The 16,735-nt window shown below is 43.5% G+C and overlaps 1 protein-coding gene across 1 annotated transcript in view; it reads right to left on the reverse strand.

Annotated features, from left to right (window-relative positions):
• Positions 1-16,735, reverse strand: part of LOC124788560 (tyrosine decarboxylase-like) — a 151,068-nt gene that overhangs the window by 50,929 nt on the left and 83,404 nt on the right. Inside the window, exons 2-3 of the mRNA XM_047255831.1 lie at positions 7,277-7,555; positions 1,992-2,531 (exon numbers count right to left, since the gene is read on the reverse strand). Of these exons, the coding sequence (XP_047111787.1) occupies positions 1,992-2,531; positions 7,277-7,555 (819 nt within the window). The remainder of the gene's footprint in view (positions 1-1,991; positions 2,532-7,276; positions 7,556-16,735) is intronic.

A 16,735-nucleotide genomic window follows, 5' to 3' on the forward strand; every position in this document is an offset into this window, starting at 1 on the left:
ATAACTTTTCAGTCAATTTACAATACAGATTAACAGTGGGCATAATTGTATACGGATGCGTTAAGGCATTGATGTTAGTTGATCCACTGTCTTGGTACCACTAATTTCCAGGGTTCGTTTTATATGCATATTCTTTTCAAATACCGATTGGTCGGAGCTGAAAACAAATTCCTTATAAAATGACGGGATTTGTTTATTTATCTCATCTACAAATTTTCGCCCCGATTCCGCAATTTGCTGTGCGTTATCCAGTTGACGGTTTGTTTTAACTTTCATTATCTTACGTAATTCAGTTCTCTAGCACTGTTTGAAGTTATATAACTATCCACTGCTACCATTGAGATAACTGCAATCTATGTCCCACGCAATCTGATGTGCATAATGTAATGGGTCATTATAATGCACATCTGGTAAATTGTATCGAGCATCCTTGAGACAAGTGCTCCTTGTTCTCCCTTGGATATCTGTGGTGTTTCTTACTTACTACACGGTCACATTCCTGTGCACTTATTCTAAACATGTTCATAATTGTTATTTTTTATACTGCGTGTACTTTATTATGTTTAGCACCCGATACTTGGACAACGACTGTGTTTTACTATGCTTCACTGGAGACGGGATGTGTGGCTTCGTGTCTGACAAGGGTGATGGACCATATGGTTCGAAACCTGTTTCAGTATCACTTTCACTTGTTAAGCAAGTATCGTCATCATTGTACTCCTCATGAAACACGCAGTTTAGTCCCTTTACTCTCAAAACCAACCAACCATTCAAGTCCTCACAGTCGAACGTATATGACACTACACATTTCACTGACTCATCTTGCAGAAACGTAAATAATTCATTTGAAACTTGTTTCTCTGCAAAATTCCTTGAATTCCTTACTGACGAAATGTGAACTCTGGCAGCTGTTGTTTTAGACATAATGCATTGTTAGCACTGTCTATCATTGGCATCACTCTGATTTGTATCAACAACACTAGCAGTGTAGCACTATTGTGAGCTACTAAAAAAATTGGTTCAAATGGCTCTGAGCACCATGGGACTTAACTTCTAAGGTCATCAGTCCCCGAGAACTTAGAACTATTTAAACCTAACTAACCTAAGGACAGCACACACATCCATGGCCGAGGCAGGATTCGAACCGGCGACCGTAGCGGTCGCGCGGTTCCATACTGTAGCGCCTAGAACCGCTCGGCCACCCCGGCTGGCCTGTAAGTTACTCGTCAACTAAGTACTTTGACTGGACTTTGTAGCTTCATGCTGTTCTCACCCCTGAATACCTGCAGTCCCGTTCCACGTTGCATTTATCAGCCAATATTGTGATCGCATGGTAGACAATACGTGGTGCGTCGAATACTGTGAACATCACTTTCCTTTTCGTACCTCGCACTGCCGGCCGCGGTTGCCGAGCGGTCCTAGGCGCTACAGTCCGGAACCGCGCAACTGCTACGGTCGCAGGTTCGAATCCTGCCTCGGGCATGGATGTGTGTGATGCCCTTAGGTTAGTTAGGTTTAAGTAGTTCTAAGTTCTAGGGGACTGATGACCTCAGAAGTTAAGTCCCAAAGTGCTCAGAACCATTTGAAACATTTGAGCCTACCTCGCGCTCAAGGGGTTCCTTGTTAGAGTTCTTGGCGTCCAGCCGCCGGCCTGGTTTTATGTCAAAGAGTGTACGTTTTCTGTAAGGTGTACGGAGGCAAGTAAGAGAAATTATGGCTATTTGGGAGTGGAGCAGCAAACGAATGATTAATAGTGGTACAAGGTGCCCTCCACCATGCAGATTATGGTGGTTTGCGCAGTTTGTATGTAAATGTGAGACAGGGGAGTCACATAAAATGAGCTTTCTCAGGTACGTTTGAGATGAGAGAAAACGTAGCTCTTGATCCCTACCGGATACTCAGACAACAATAGAAGTCTTATCAGAGGTTTTGCCTCGTGCGAGAGAGGGAAGTAACGTAACATTGGACTCGGCACACAGTGTGCAACTCACCTCGACGAGGTTCATTAGCTGCAGGCGGCGGTCGCTGTTGATGAATGCCCTGAAGCGCTCCGCCAGCAGGCAGTGGTTACGGATGTGCTTCTGTAGGTTGTGCAGCCCGTAGCTGCGTAGGGTGAACCACAGCTTGAGGGCTCGGAAGCGGCGAGACAGTGGCACCCCCCAGTGCCGGTAGTCGATGCTTTCGTTCTGCTGCTCGTACTGCAGGTACGTCGGGTTCACGACGAGGCCCTCGATCAGCCGCAGGTAGTCGCTCGTCCAGAAGCACGTGCAGTCGTGGTTGACGAGCGCCCACTTCTCGGGGCACACGCTAATGGAATTGGCGTATTCGATCCCCAGGCTGAGGTGGCGCATCTCGGGACAAAGCAGCGCGTTGCCGCCGTACGAGGCGTCCACGTGGAACCAAATGGTTGGGTACTCTTGGCAGACGGCGCCGATTGCCTTCAAGTTGTCCGAAGCAGCCGTCGCGTACGTGCCAATCGTAGCCACCACATAGAACGGCACGAATCCTTTATCCACGTCGGCTTCTATTGCCTGCTCCATACAGAGAAAGAAAACAGAATGATAATTATCTGAACTAGTTGCTGGTAAATCAAGGGAATTGCTAGTACTTTGACCTAAAATGTTCAAGGCACATCGTTTGCAGTGTAGTTCTTATATCTACAGGACTGGCAAAACTAGCATGAATAATCTAGTATAACACTGATTAATCTTCTGAGTTAATTTACTGTACCATGAAAGTTATTAGATACATGAATTTTCATATTAGAGCTTATAATTATTTTCTTTGATAAGTTCCTTCCTAACTGAAACATCAGTACTTAAGGGTTGAGTCATGTGTTTCATTGGCAATCTGTGTCAAGATTATGAACCCAATTTCCCTGGACCAACTGTAGTTGGTTTTTAGCAGTATTTTTTTATCTGTTGTTGAGCCTTGCAGTGTTGCTGTTTCTGCCAGTACTTCATTTTGCATGTGAGATTCACAATACACGATTGTTTCGTTTCCTTTGCGCAATGTATGTTCTATCAGTTTCTTGAATTTACCAAGGCCATATGTTAGTGTAGTGCTTCAGGTTACGTTCTTATACAGACAGACATTACAGTTTTTTCTCTATAGTTACGTTTTTTTTTCCAAATAGTTCGCACTGACCAAGTTTATTGAATGTGAAATTATTGGTTTGCTTATTTATTTGCTTATGAATGAGATCAATTTTCACACACACACACACACACACACACACACACACACACACACACACACACAGACCGAGCGAGGTGGCGCAGTGGTTAGCACACTGGACTCGCATTCGGGAAGACGACGGCTAAAACCCGCGCCCGGCCACCCTGATTTAGGTTTCCCGTGATTTCCCTAAATCGCTTCAGGCAAATGCCGGGATGGTTCCTTTGAAAGAGCACAGCCGGCTTCCTTCCCAATCCTTCCATAAGCCGATGGACCGATGAACTCGCCGTTTGGTCCCCTCCCCCAAATCAACAAACCAACTACAAACACACAGGATTCTTTTCAATTTCATGTAAGTGATGTGGATTTCAGCTTAGTAGCACATTTAGGTTGTCAGTTTACATTCCCAGGTTTGTATTTAAGATAACACACGATCAGGTAAAGGCTACTCACTTACGCCACGGCCTGATCTAAAGCGACCAGGCAGACATTCTGTAAGAGCGTAAACCAGTCTAATAGTAGCCTCGGTTGTGACGCATCAACTTCAACAAACACAAAAGACGATCCACAGACATTAGAGTAAAGGAGAGAAATGCAGATACATTCTTAATCAACGTGATTAAACAAGTTTGCCAACATGGGTGTGGGTATTTCCTGCAACAGAATGATGCTATCCGTCGACATTCCTGGGTATTTGTACTTGATGGAGCAGTTCAGTTTTTGCAAAGTGCCTACGTATTACTGTGCGTTAGTTATGGCATCCTGTCTTTGAAAGTAAATGAGCAGTGGGCCATTGCAGTTCAAGAAAAAGGTCACCATGACTTTCTCGGAGCTGCCGTGCGTGTTTCGACTACGGTGCAGGACTTTCACTGGGAAGCCCTTACACATCCTCCACACCGTCTCGATCTTTCCCCATCCGATTTCCAAATTTCTGGAGCCCTGAGGAAAGATATTCGTGGTTCGGAAGACGAGGTGCATGCCTGGGTACTATCACGGTTCTGAAAGCAAACACGAACATCTTTCGGTGAAGGCATTGACCGTCTTGCCTCATTGTCTCATAGTGGGACAAATATGTTAACAGCTGACGCGATTACTTTTTAAGTAATGAACAGGTTAGTTATTGTTTTTCCACCTGCCTCATTTTTATTTCAATTCCCCTTACAACCGTATTTTGAGGAGGTATCAGGATGTCTGACTATATGAAGAGTGAACTGTAAACCCAACTTTCAACAGTTAGCCGCGTCGAAAAACGCTAGAAGTGAATAGCTTGTCCGCAGGCTACAAACACTTATGGAAATAATATTTCGATTGCGACCGAAGATAGTTCGGAGACAGTTTCATGTGTTTTCTTCACAGCGGGTACGACAACAATGAATTTATTAAAAGAAGGTGGCACTTTCCACTTCTGCTGTTTTAATTTTATCAATTCACGACAAAAAAGTGAAAAATACCACCATTATTACAATATTGCAGTGCGCATCATGTTGTAAAGTGGTTTGTACAGAGAAAAGAAAAAGAAAGAGAGAGATAGAAAGAGAGACTGATAGGGAAACGAGGAGGCAAAGGGTAGGAAAGTGGTCTGTACTTAGACAGATGGTTCAAATGGCTCTAAGCACTATGGGATTTAACATCTGAGGTCATCAGTCCCCTATACTTAGAATTACTTAAACCCAAGTAACCTAAGGACAGCACACACATCCATGTCCGAGGCAGGATTCGAACCTGCGACCGCAGCAGTGGCGCAGTTCCGGACTGAAGCACCTAGAACGGCTCGGCCACAGCGGCCGGCTACATAGATAGATACCAGGTGGTTATAATCGAAGTACAGCTACCCGTGGAGCTGTAATTATCATACGGCAGCGAAATTTGTTAGATACGCTAATGCGTTAATGCAGATCCGACTTACGCTGAAGAAAAATTAGTTTCAGGTTTGGCCAACAGGTGACATCTGGCACTGTACAGCACCTCGTCGACGTCTCCAGTGCTCATGTTGAACAGACTGTAAGTGGTGGTTAGTAATAAAATCAACATTATGCCTTTTCGTCCCATTCCTAATCCATTACAGGTGGAAACATTTCTATGCATCTTTCTCGTATTCACAGATCCAGATTTCCACCTGTATCCAAATATTTGAACTAACATCTTCCCTCATAAATCGGCTTCGCATTAACATATTAGAATATTTACCAAGTTTCGCTCTCATACAATAATTACAGCCCACTCTGGAACTCTGTGAATAGCTGCACTTTAATTATAGACATCTGGTACGTAGATACACTATTGGCCATTAAAACTGCTACACCACGAAGATGACGTGCTACAGACGCGAAATTTAACCGACAGGAAGAAGATGCTGCGATATGCAAATGATTAGCTTTTCAGAGCATTCACACAAGGTTGGCGCCGGGGGTGACATCTACAACGTGCTGACATGAGGAAAGTTTCTAACCGATTTCTGATACACAAACAGCAGTTGGCCGGCGTTACCTGGTGAAATGTTGTTGTGATGCCTCGTGTAAGGAGCAGAAATGCGTACCATCACGTTTCCGACTTTGATAAAGGTCGGATTGTAGCCTATCGCGATTGCGGTTTATCGTATCACGACATTGCTGCTGGCGTTGCTCGAGATCCAATGACTGTTAGCAGAATATGGAATCTGTGGGTTCAGGAGGGTAATACGGAACGCCCGCTAGATCCCAACGGCCTCGTATCACTAGCAGTCGAGATGACAGGCATCTTATCCGCATGGCTGTAACGGATCGTGCAGCAACGTATCGATCCCAGAGTCAACAGATGGGGATGTTTGCAAGACGACAACCATCTGTACGAACAGTTCGACGACGTTTGCAGCAGCATGGACTCTCATCTCGGAGACCATGGCTGCTGTTACCCTTGACGCTGCTTCACAGACAGGAGCGCCTACGATGGTGTACTCAACGACGAACCTGGGTGCACGAATTGCAAAACGTCATTTTTTCGGATGAATCCAGGATCTGTTTACAGCATCATGGTGGTCGCATCCGTGTTAGGCGACATCGCGGTGAAAGCACATTGGAAGCGTGTATTCCTCATCGCCATACTGGCGTATCACCCGGCGTGATGGTATGGGGTGCCAGTGGTTACACGCCTCGGTCACCTGTTGTTCGCATTGACTACACTTTGAACAGTGGACGTTACATTTCAGATGTGTTACGATCCGTGTCTCTACCCTTCATTCGATCCCTGCGAAACCCTCCATTTCAGCAGGATAATGCACGACCGCATGTTGCAGGTCCTGTACGGGCCTTTCTGGATACAGAAAATGTTCGACTGCTGCCCTGGCTAGCGCTTTCTCCAGATCTCTCACCAATTGAAAACATCTAGTCAATGGTGGCCGAGCAGTTGGCTGGTCACAATACGCCAGTCACTACTCTTGATGAACTGTGGTATCGTGTTGAAGCTGCATGGGCAGCTGTACCTGTACACGCCATCCAAGCTCTGTTTGACTCAATGCCCAGGCGTATCAAGGCCGTTATTACGGCCAGAGGTGGTTGTTCTTGGTACTGATTTGTCAGGATCTATGCACCCAAATTGCGTGAAAATGTAATCACACGTCAGTTCTAGTATAATATATTTGTCCAATGAATGCCCGTTTATCATCTGCGTTTCTTCTTGGTGTAGCAATTTTAATGACCAGTAGTGTAGATAGGTAGATCGAACAATAGGGGAGGCTGGAGGGGAAAGGGTCAGCTTACGAGATAGGTAAGGGGAGACACCTATGAACTACGATGAACAAAACTATATCGCTCTGACGTATGGTTACGAGGCAACATGAGGTAAAGCAAAATTGGCATCCAGCTTTTCTCACTGTAAAATGAGTGAAAGGATATTAAAACACTTCGGCTGCAGCGGTTGGTGAAGGTAAATGTGTAGAACAGTTAAAAAATGGGCCTGTTTGGACGCGACCTGCTCTAGTCTGCTGATTACCTATATGAGGACTCGTGGTTGACTACTGGTTAGTTGCTCGGGTCAACGCCACAAGCTGTGGAGATAAAAGGAGTGCAGCTTCCCTATGTCTTCGTGTTGAGCGCCTCGCTTTAAGAACAGCAGAGTGACTTGCCCGCCTGAGCCTCTCCGCGCTGAGGCAGTCGCTCCGGTCGGCGTCCAGAACGCGCAGCTGCACCATACAAAGGCGCGCGGCTTTCTGGACGCTGCAGTGAGCCTCTGTGGAGCAGTAGGCGGTCAGCATGCGCATCCGGTCCACCGCCTCGTCGATATCGTCCAACGGCCTCTGGCTGGTCCGCGTCGGAACCGAGGGAGGGCGCTGACGGGGGTTGCCCTTCGTCATCTGGTAGCGCGCCGCCAGCATCGAGATCAGCAGCGCGTCGCTTTCAGATGGCTTCAGAAGATGAAATCGTGACGAGTAAGTCACAATCCAGCTGTCGTCCTTTGATACATTACATGTTGACAGACGAAAAAAATGATACATAATTAAACAATAATCAGATAAAAATACAAAAACATTCATCATCATCATCATCATTTAAGACTGATTATGCCTTTCAGTGTTCAGTCTGGAGCATAGTCCCCCTTATAAAATTCCTCCATGATCCCCTATACAGTGCTAACATTGGTGCCTCTTCTGATGATAAGTCTATTACTTCAAAATCATTCTTAACCGAATCCAGGTACCTTCTCCTTGGTCTACCGCGACTCCTCCTACCCTCTACTGCTGAACCCATGAGTCTCTTGGGTAACCTTGCTTCTTCCATGCGTGTAACATGACCCCACCATCTAAGCCTGTTCGCCCTGACTGCTACATCTATAGAGTTCATTCCCAATTTTTCTTCCATTTCCTCATTGTGGACACCCTCCTGCCATTGTTCCCATCTACTAGTACCTGCAATTATCCTAGCTACTTTCATGTCCGTAACCTCAACCTTATTGATGAGGTAACCTGAATCTACCCAGCTTTCGCTCCCATACAACAAATTTGGTCGAAAGATTGAACGGTGCACAGATAACTTAGTCTTGGTACTGAGTTCCTTCTTGCAGAAGAGAGTAGATCGTAGCTGAGCGCTCACTGCATTGCTACACCTCGCTTCCAGTTCTTTCAGTATATTGCCATCCTGTGAGAATATGCATCCTAAGTACTTGAAACCGTCCACCTGTTCTAACCTTGTTCCTCCTATTTGGCACCCAATCCATTTGTATCTCTTTCCCACTGACATTACTTTCGTTTTGGAGATGCTAATCTTCATACCATAGTCCTTACATTTCTGATCTAGCTCTGAATATTACTTTGTAAACTTTCAATCGAATCTGCCATCACAACTAAGTCATCCGCATATGCGAGACTGCTTATTTTGTGTTCACATATCTTAATCTCACCCAGCCAGTCTATTGTTTTCAACATATGATCCATAAATAATATGAACAACAGTGGAAACAGGCTGCAGCTTTGTCTTACCCCTGAAACTACTCTGAACCATGAACTCAATTTACAAAAACATTCGTGCACATAAATTAAGGTACACGAAAGCCTACTGCAGCGTGGCGAAAATGTGTGGGTCAGTATTAAAATATGAGACATTCATAGCACACAAGGAGGAGAGTCCCTGGTGTACTTGCAACCGTTGGTGCGAGCACAGGTCTCGGTTATAGTGATTATCACTGCATATTACGTGCATCCAGCACACATTATTCGTATCATAAAGAAGCAGGATGGCATAAAGAAATGAATTTGGATGACATTACCCGTTAATTGAAGAAAAACGGAAACCCAACACTTTTTTATGTAGCTTTATTTATGCTAAGACGTGCTTCACCTACCTTCAAATAGCATAATACGTTTGTATCTACAAGTCACGTAAGACAAGTAGGTGCATTCAACTATGAATTTTTGCAAATTTACAAACCGAGGAATGTGGTAGCTGAACAATTGTTCTACACAGGGCAACTGCAGCGTTTAAAACGCAGTCGATAAAAATTTAGATCGATGAAGATATACACTAATGAGCCAAAACATGGTGACCACAGCCTACTGCGGGGATGTATGCCCCCTGCGGGTGTTGCGGGCACGTGACGCAGTAAGGAAAGAATGTAAGCGGAAGAGAGACGAATGGGCAGTCATTATAGCGAAGATATGGCTGCAAATGCGGAAATCCACTTATATAAGGCCGGTATTACACTATCAAATTTCTTTGTCAAAGATTTGATCAAAGATGTGATCAAATATTCCGTCAATTATATTTGACAAAGATCTTTGACGTAGCGCTAGAAGGGGTATTACACTGTCATCATATTTTTCGTCAGAGTTCAAGATGGCTGACAACAACAACTTGTTATTAACCGCAGCAGTTGCATGTACCACAATTGCACTGTATGTACATGCGGAAGAGAAGGGGGATAAAAATGGAATCATACCTGGGTGAAGCCGTGGGTTTTGGTTCAAATGGCTCTGAGCACTATGGGACTTAACATCTATGGTCATCAGTCCCCTAGAACTTAGAACTACTTAAACCTATCTAACCTAAGGACATCACACAACACCCAGTCATCACGAGGCAGAGACAATCCCTGACCCCGCCGGGAATCGAACCCGGGAACCCGGGCGCGAGAAACGAGAACGCTACCGCACGACCACGAGCTGCGGACAGCCGTGGGTTTTACGACGACACGATAAAAGCATTCAACGAAACTTGTTACGTGATCTTATAGTGGAGGACGTCAAGTCGTACATCAATTACTTAAGAGTGGATGAGCATACATTTCTGTATGTCCTCAATGAAGTATATCCTCATATCACAAAGCACAATGTTCACTTAAGAACTGCTACATCTGCAGAAGACAGGCTTACTGTAACACTCCGATTCTTTGCTACAGGAGAGGGTTGGGTTAGGTTAGGTTAGGTCTCCAATCTTCTTAATCTATTTTTGTATTCAGCGTGCCTCACGTTGTAAAGCGCCTCATCAGCTTCATATATCTCTATTAATTTTGTAGTTGTCGGCACACACCAATTGTATTTACCGGCAATGTTTATTAAAAGTTTAAAACACTACAGACGACAGATGTAGGTGTGGTAACATGTCATATTGCAGTGAACAGAAGACAAGCGACTTCTTTGATAAAATGTACAGCGAGACCCTAGATTTGATAAAATATTGGACGTCATTTGACAAAGTTCTCTATTACACCATCAAATATCTTTCACAAAGATAGTGGACAAAGATATTTGACAAAGAAATTTGATAGTGTAATACCGGCCTAAGCGGTTTTTACAAAGGGTACATTGTTGTGGCGCTGCGGCTGAGGATCTCTGAAGCGGCGAATGTGGTTGCCTGTTGGTGTACGATTGTCGTGAGCACCTATTGAAGTCGTTGAAGGATAGCTAAATAACGAGTAGGCCATAAGGTATTGGACGACCTCGTCTCATCACATAACGTCGAGGTCGGAGGATCCCTCACTATGTAATCCAGGATAGGCAGAGATCTGTGGCAGATCTGACGACACAGTAAAATGCTGGTGCAGGCACAAGTGTTTCGGATCTCACCGTTCAAAGGCCATTGTTATACATGGAACTCCACATCACACGACCCCTAGACGTTCCTGAGCAGACCCAATTACATCGACTGTCGTGATTGCAATGGGGACAGTATCACTGAGTTTTCACTGTGGAGCAATATAAACGTGTCGCTTGTCGAATGAATTGCATTTCTTGTTACACCAGGACGATGGTTGGGTCCTTACACGCCGTCATACAGGCGAATGGCTGCACGAAACGTGCACAGCGCCACAGATGCAGGCTGGTGAGGGCAGAATTATGCTATGGGGAATATGGAGTTGGGTTTCCATGGGATCTGTGGTGGTAATAGATGGCGTCATGACAGCAGTGGACTGCACGAATATCATCGCGAACCACTTTCACGCTTGAAGTCTGCTCCTACGGCGATGACATCTTCCAGCAAGATAACTGTCCACGTTGCAAGGTCAGAATCGTGCTACAGTGGTTTCAAGGGCGTTATAGTAAACTCACATTGATGTCTTGGCCAACAAATGTCCCTGATCTGTACCCACTGGAACACATATAGGGCGCCAGCTGCGTGCCCGTAAACCACCATCCTGTGCGTTGCCATCTGGAGCCACATACGTCTAGAATCCTGTCAAGGACTTGTAGAATCCATGCAAAACAGAATTATGTGTTGTACTGTGTTTGAAAAGTGGAAGAACATGCTATTAAACAGGTACTTATAAATTTTTGGCTCATCGATGTACACTCCCTGACAAAAATGTGAAAGATCCAGAAGATATTGTCGGATGTCAGTGTAGCTTCGTACAAGCACTGACCACCGATGTGTTTGTAAATTATTAAATTTTCCATTCTTTGTGGCACGTATGAAATTCACCACAGTATTAGTGTTGTTCATGTTTGGTATTGTTAGCAGGCGTTGTAGGATATGTGGGGCGTGAACAGTATCAGATGTTGAGTGATCACGGTGAAGGACATGGAGACGCCGTGTACGAGTACTCATGTGAGACAGTGTTATCAGCACCTGACATATTTTGAGAGGGCCTCATTGTGAGTCTCCATTTTGATAGCTAGTTTAATTGTGCAATACGCAGTTTAAGGAGCATTTGGACATGACAGTACCTAGATGTTGTACTAAATCAGAATCTGGGGGCAGGCATACCCGTGATCTAGGTTCTGGTCGGCCACGCCTGACCATCACAAGGAAGGTTCACAGTATCATGCACCAGGCACATCGTAACCCCGTTCACATCTGAGCCTGCCAATTGATAACAAGTGATGGACTTCCTGCAACATCCTGTGTCTCCAACACAATTGGTCACAGTCTAGCAGCAGCCAGACTAGGGTATTACCGTTCCAAACGTAGACTGTGTAAGTACCGTGTTTATGTGTTTGTATGTTGGCAGCGCTATGTAGTACGCATTGATATCACTGACAGCACTGTGCGCCCTCTGTAAGAGACTCTGTGGCTGGTCGGACTCGCAGTTAGAAGTTAATAGTTAGCAGTGATGGAGGTTAGAAGCAGTGTTAGTGAGAGTGGACGGTCTGGACGTGTGTCCGTCATGGAGATTTAATATTCGTTGGACATAGATTGTAAAATGTGGGTAACGGAATTATTGATGATCATATAATTTTTGGAACTGGATGTCACAGACGATTATATAATTTTTGGAACTGGATGTCACATGATTGAGGTAAAATCTGCTAAATACATTGGTTGCTCTGGAACAAAATATTTCCTTTGCTAACCACATACCTATTAGTAGTTAGAACCTACAGTAGTTAGAATGTTTTTATTTAGCTGGCTTTGTACTTGCTGTAGTTCGTCTCATGAAGATTTTTGTGAGAAGTGACTTATGAAATCTGAGGGTTATTGTTAGTATCTCTACTAATTCATGGCCATTCTTTAGTGTTAATTAATAGTTAGATTGCGTTGCGTTTGTATATTGCGGGACATAAATGAATAGAATAAGGTTGAGCTGTATTTGTCAGCGAAAAATCTGTAGGTCAGTGTCGAAACGATAAAGACAAGCGAAGTGACAGTACGTCAGTTTCACTCAGCAGTTGCATTAAGTAATTAAAGTAAAAACGTAGAAGTTTCACCTTCTCAGTTACTGCAGTTTAAGGTAAAAAACTTATAAAGAAGTTTCACCTGTCGACGCTTAGCCGAATCTTCTGATTTTCTTGTAGTTTGAATAATTAGTGCATGATTAGAAATTTGTTATTGTCTACTGCTAGCGCGTAATTGTATATGGAGAATTTCTTTTGTAGTTGTAGTTTCTTATTGTTGTACTGTATTGTAATGAGCAAAGCAGTTGTGACATGCATGTGAATTAGCACCAAGCATCTTGCAGTCGCTTTTGCAACTAATTAGGTATTTATTGTTTTCAGTGCTATATTAGTGGGTATTTTGCTCTTCAGATTTTTTTTTTTGTGTCATCGTGTGAAACAGTGTCACAATCATGGCGAATGAAAAGCGTAAACTAGGCTGCAAAGCAAATTGAGAAATGACAGTGACGATGAGCGTAGCTTGTTAGCACCATCTTGTAATGAAGTGACAAATGTTCGAGACAATAATTTGATAATAATGCCTAGGGGCATAGACCAGGCAGAAAATAACGGTGTAGATAGTGAAACAATCAGTGAACAAGGAACTATTGTTGATCGATCGGTCGGTAACAATTCGCCTCAGGAATGCGAAATAACAGAACAAAATCTTGCAGATACCTTGGATTCAGGTTTTGTGTCATTACATTTTCCTCACTTAAGTCACGACACTCTTTCTGCTTTTCGAAATATGGGTATTGCCGGTGCGAATGCACTGCCGAAAAGCACAAAGGAACATGAAACAACAGACCAAAAGGTAGGAGACGAGGTACTGGCAGAAGTAAAGCTGTGAGGACGGGTCGTGAGTCGTGCTTGGGTAGCTCAGTTGGTAGAGCAGTTTCCCACGAAAGGCAAGGGTTCCGAGTTTGAGTCTCCGTCTGGCACACAGCTTTACTCTGCTAGGAAGTTTCATAACAAAACAAAATCTTAAAAATACCGTATATTCAGGTTGTTCGTCATTACGCTTTTCTCAAATAAGTCAAGATTCATTTTTTTTCTCTTCAAAATCCGAACATTGCCGGTGCAACTGCACTGCCGTAAAGTACAAAGCAACATGTTTCATTCACTAATACATAGTTACTGGAATTAATTCAACAAATGGAACAAAATCAGAAACAAACATAACAACAAATGGAACAAACACAGCTACAAATGGAACAAGATAAAAAAACGAACACAGCAACAACTCCAGAAGTTAGATATAATTGAGCAAAGGCTTAACCAAACACGTGGAGGTTTAACTGCTCAGTTACTTAAATGGAATCGAAATGTCAAAAAATTTGTTAAGATGTAAAAACACAATTTTGTGAGCATTTTCAGCCTATTTTCCCGCGACATGAAAACGCATTACAGAATCATGAAGCAGCCGTCAAAGAACTGCAGATCGAAAATCACGACACCTTGCAGGCTAAAATTGACTCAGTTGCATCTACCGATACGGTCACGCAACTTGTAAAAAATCAGGAAAACTTGAAGGACACGGTAGATACGATTGCGACACAAATGGACACTCTAAAATTTGCTTCAGAAAAACACACGGACAAAATTAGCTCATTATCGGTAAAAGTAGCCGAACTTTCGGATCAGTTAACAAATTTATCTATGAAGGTAGATGACGATATGAGTGATACAAGACCGGTAGTCCTTACTGACACAGAGGAGTACAAGGAAATTATGGAATTTAAATAAAGTCAGAATCAGATTAATACGCAACATAAAAGAGAAATGTGGGAAGTACAAGATCAGTTGGCTCATGAATTACATATTTCAGAGAATACTCGCGCTCCAACACGGGAAGAGGAATTTAGAAATAAGGGAAAGTCAAATAGTAATAACGTAGGGTATTTCGGAGATTTTGCATGGATGTGGCAAGGTGCAGCTAGCCTTTAGATGGAACCGCCGACACGACGTCAGAAAGGCCGATTTGCGACTCGACGTCGCGATGACTTTGACTATAAGCTCTTCATCACAACGCGTAAATTTAAAACATTCAAGAATTCCATTAATGGCATACATCCACAAGCTTGGCTTCATCAGTTTTCTCATTGTTTTCCTCCTAACTGGTGATTAGAGCACAGATTAGAATTTATGTGTGGCTATCTAGAAAATGAACAAGCGATAAGATTGCGTTTGGTTATTCGTGACTGTCACAATGAAGGAGATTTTTATTATGCCTTCCTTTCTGCATATTGGTCTCAGGCTACTCAAGACCAAGTAAAACACAGTATCATAATGATGAAACACCGGCCGGGGTGGTCGAGCGGTTCTAGGCGCTTCAGTCCGGAACCGCGCTGCTGCTACGGTCGCAGGTTCGAATCCTGCCTCGGGCATGGATGTGTGTGATGTCCTTAGGTTAGTTAGGTTTAAGTAGTTCTAAGTTCTAGGGGACTGATGACCTCAGATGTTACGTCCCATAGTGCTCAGAGCCATTTGAGCCAATGATGAAACATTTCGAACAGTCTGAAATTTCCAGCCCTGTAAAATATTTTGCAGTTATGTTACACAAAAATCAGTATTTGTCAAACGTGTACAGTCCGTCGGAACCTATTCGCATATGCTTAATTAAATTGCCTGAACACTTAAGACATATTATTTTGGCAGGACGTTGTAAAGATGACACCGAAGCTTTTCAGGGACTTTTGCAAGAATTGGAAATTGACACTGACAATCACATGATCCGAAAACAGGAAGACAATAATTGCAGGTCACATCCATCACAATTACGTGACGACACAAACAATAACCAGACACAATAAGGCTACTCTTATAACGCAAATCTTGATCAAAACAGACACCACTTGTGTGACAACCATTGATAGAATAATAATAGATACAGAGAAAGATCACATTCCGTAGTAATGAATACGACAGAGGCAATCGCAGAAATAGACAATATGGGAACCAGAACAATTATTATCAATGGAGACAAAATGACTTCAGACGCAACAGCTCACGTCGTACTTACGATTCCGGGAGAAATTCTCCGCCACATGATCGACAAGAGAGAAATTTCAGAAATTACCTACATGACGACAGACGCTATAGTTATGACAACAGACCTGAATTTAATCAGAACTGGCGTGATTCAAATAGGGCAGGGCCTGCTCGACAAACTGACATTGTAGAAATTAGACCTCTAAATCCCAGTAATGACGAACCACAACAAAGAGATAATAGACAATGGCTGACACAGCAGCAGCCACAAAACGTATATATGAAATCACTTCCAATGGGTCTGTAAGAGAGATCACGCGATGATCTCCCTTACGGCACCGCTTACGCTACATGGCCTGTGATACGGTTAAGTTGTGTGTACGTATATTATATATTGTATTGTATATTGTAGTATACTGTATATTGTTTGTATTGTTTGTTTCATATGTAAACCTCACAAATAAAATGTGTTTTAGATTTGTTAAGAGGAGCAGAAAGAGGCTGTAAGGCAGAAGCCGACGAGCAAAGCTGGGTGAAAAAACAGAGCTGGCCACCCGGAATTGCAGCAACAGACACCTTCAAACACAGAACTATTGTTACAAGTACTACAGCGCCATTCTTTTGTCAACGATGTCTGGTTCCAGGGCGTTATACTAGGAGAAGCTGTGAAGTTGACCATTTGGTCTTAATACAGTCATATCTGATTCGCGATATTGAACCATAAGTGGCAATAGCTATTTCACCTGAGAGGTGAATCAAATTATGAGGCTTCTTTTATATGACAATATGCAGGTGTATTTGTGAGCTTATCTGTGACTTTGAGGAACGATCGACTTTGGTGAATGATGGAGAATTCTCGACCTCCGCTATCGGGCACAGAATTGCAGTATTCCCCTTAATAGATCAGGCTTGCACTACACGCAGGAAGCGGCTCCTTGGGTAGCACAGTACGTGCTGGGTGAACATGGGGCGTTTTTAGTTTAGAGAAACCCTCTCATGGCATCAAAGACG

Source organism: Schistocerca piceifrons, chromosome 3 (genome assembly GCF_021461385.2).
Source record: "Schistocerca piceifrons isolate TAMUIC-IGC-003096 chromosome 3, iqSchPice1.1, whole genome shotgun sequence".
NCBI lineage: Eukaryota > Metazoa > Arthropoda > Insecta > Orthoptera > Acrididae > Schistocerca > Schistocerca piceifrons.